At 30.0% G+C, this 2,869-nt stretch overlaps 1 protein-coding gene across 1 annotated transcript in view; it reads right to left on the bottom strand.

Annotated features, from left to right (window-relative positions):
• Window positions 1-2,229, bottom strand: part of LOC117181602 (NADH dehydrogenase [ubiquinone] 1 beta subcomplex subunit 2, mitochondrial-like) — a 5,466-nt gene extending 3,237 nt beyond the window's left edge. Inside the window, exon 1 of the mRNA XM_033374458.1 lies at window positions 2,052-2,229. Coding sequence (XP_033230349.1) covers window positions 2,052-2,158 — 107 coding nt within the window. The 5' untranslated portion in view covers window positions 2,159-2,229. The remainder of the gene's footprint in view (window positions 1-2,051) is intronic.
• Between the last annotated feature and the right edge of the window lie 640 nt (window positions 2,230-2,869).

Raw genomic sequence — 2,869 nt, 5'->3', positions numbered from 1 at the left:
TGGAGGTGGTTATTTCGGTCGGAAAATTCAGGAACATGTCAAAACATCATAATTTTTTCGATGTATTTTAGGGAAAAAAAACTTAAACGCGTTTTTCTCGAAACAACGTTTTTCGACCTGGTTGACATTATTAAAAAAAAATCTGTACCGATCGGGCTGAAATTTTTACAGCTTATTCTGCACATGTGTGCTTATCGTCCAAACCGCCAGAATTATTATTGATTATTGTTTAACCCTTTTTGAAAAAAGTTGCAAAATTTTCAAATCCGCCATTTTGTAAATAATGAAAGTAAATAATTCAAGATAATAATGTAATTTTTTTCATTTTAAAAAAAGCCCCTCAAAATATCCTGCGGCAGAAACGTGTATTTAAGTTTTTCTTATTCTTTAAGTAAATATAGACGATTTCGAAAGTTTGAAACTTCACTCCTTATGCATATCTGCCCTATAATTGTGCCTTCGCCCCTTCCCACGTAGAAATTAAACAAATATATGATATTTAGTGTTATATACGGTAAAAGTACATATCATAAAACATAGCCCATTTATGAAAATTTTTACGGAAAAATCAAATTTATAAATCATCTTAATGTATGTGGATGTGTCATAAGGAAATGATTTTTCCAAGTAATATTCAATCAATTTAGAAGAAAAAACGAAATCTGTCCATTAAAAAATGGTCGAGAATCTGTATTTCTTATAAAATTCATTCAAATAAATAGCAAATATTGTCGCCCGCCAGTCAGCTAATAAATGTAGTCCTTTCTGAGTCACTGGCTAAAAATAAGTGGGTTTCATCTTATCTTATTTTAATTTTCCAAATTTAAAAGATTTCTGACTTTAATCTTGATAATTGTTTACCTTTTATGAAAAATACACTTTATAGACTAGGTCTTTCAATTTTAAACAAAAATTCCATTTTTTTTATCAAGAATCAAACTTTTGAAAACGATAAAGAACCGAACTTTATAGAACGGCACCGTGCCTATGGCTTATTTTATCTCTCTGTTTATTAAATATTTGAATGTATTTTTTTTTAACATAAACTTAAGTCAAATTGTGAAAAAAATTCACAGGTAGGCTTAAAAAGAAGTATGTTCTTTCAAAACCCGAATATTCATTTTGTGTATCTGGATTTAGGGTTAAAATAAAAGTGATTTTATGATCTAGTTCACCATAATATCGAAAATAACATAAAATAAGCCAATCTAAAATAAGAAAAAACACATCTACTTTTTCCAAAACAGGGACATCCATTTTAAAACATCGGAACAAGAGCCTAGAAATTGTTTCATAATAGGTACATATGTCGATGCGCTTTTTGTCGATAAAATAATTTATTTACACTAAATTAAATTCTTAATATTCATTTCTCATTCGGAATGAATAGGCCCCTTTAGAAATACAAAAATTTGAAATATATATTGTTTATCGTTCCAAATTTAATGAAAATTTCAAGACCCCTTCAAAATATGTTTTCTGATAGGTGTTTTTATCTCACGTTTCTATAATTTTAGCAGAATTTCATATTTCAAGCAGAAAACTTTACTTGTTCATCCTATAAAATTTATTTTTGGGTCTTCACTCAGCTATCATTATTATGTCTTCAATTTCGAATTCGTATTCAATATGTAGATATTTTAAAATGTTCATTCGCCTTTTCAAATAAGTACATTTTAATGAGATTATATTAGGAAAGAAAGGCAATTCTTGTAAAGTAGGTATTATGTTAATATCAAACTATCATGTGATCCCCTTTCTTGATAATTAAATTTAAGGCCGAAGTGCTACGCGTATTGAAATTTCGGTACGCATAGCCGTATTTTTATGTACACACCTATCTTTGTACAAAAATTTCGTTATACGCAGACACTACCAAAATAAAATCTAAAATCATTTAAAAACTAAGACTTATCAGAAAAAGCAAAGTGTACATTATAAGGACAATAAATTTATCTATTATGATGAAAAAATTTTTTTGCAGATCTTGCAACAAGCAGTGTCTAAAACTAACCTAAAAATCCTACAATTACATAATTTCTTCTACTTACGTTCCGTGCCAAAAATTTCTCACTTGTTGCTTATGGACAACTGTGTTTCTTTTCAAGGTAGATTGTACTGCATTTTGAAGTAATTTCGAGCCCCGAGACAACAACATTATTAAAAAATTTGTTGCCAATTGGCACAAATCAGCCTGAAAACTAGCAGCCGATAATTTAGCAGCGCCCCCGAATGAGCGGAGACACAATTATGTCGTGAAAATCAAACCCATTCAAACCTGTTTATCGCAGTCGGTAATAAAAATATATTCACGAAAAATTCAACAGTCAAATAGAAATGTAATAATTATTAACCATATGCGATATGTCTGTATGAGCTAGTTCATGTACACAATTATTAATATTTTGTTTTTGGAACTTCGAAAAATGGTACAAAACATGTAAATATACTGCTTTGCACAAAGATATTATTATCTTTGCTTTGCATCCTTCATTTTGCAAAGAACTTTTAAAAAGTTGATTCCTGTTTTACCGACCTAAAATTTTTCTCAATTCCTTAAAAAAAGAGAGAACAGAAATCCATTTGCATGTTTTCTACCATTCCCGAAATTTTCAGTAAAACGTATTTAATATTTTGAAGAGAAATATGGAGAAACGAGAAACTAATATGGCTCGTGTTTCAAACAGATTTCACATCATATGCTAATATTTTTCAGCATTACACTGCCGGAAAAAAGGAAAGAATCGGAAAGGCCGCTTCGGAAAGATTCAAAAAGGTTTCGGAAAGAGAATCGGAAAGGGCTATGTGAACTTTGCTTCGGTTTCTTTCTGATCAGTGCAGAGTGGCCCTTTAGTTAGCCTCCATTTCA

This window comes from Belonocnema kinseyi, chromosome 10 (assembly GCF_010883055.1).
Source record: "Belonocnema kinseyi isolate 2016_QV_RU_SX_M_011 chromosome 10, B_treatae_v1, whole genome shotgun sequence".
Classification (NCBI taxonomy): Eukaryota; Metazoa; Arthropoda; class Insecta; order Hymenoptera; family Cynipidae; genus Belonocnema; species Belonocnema kinseyi.
This window is presented reverse-complemented; position numbering and strand designations above follow the sequence as displayed.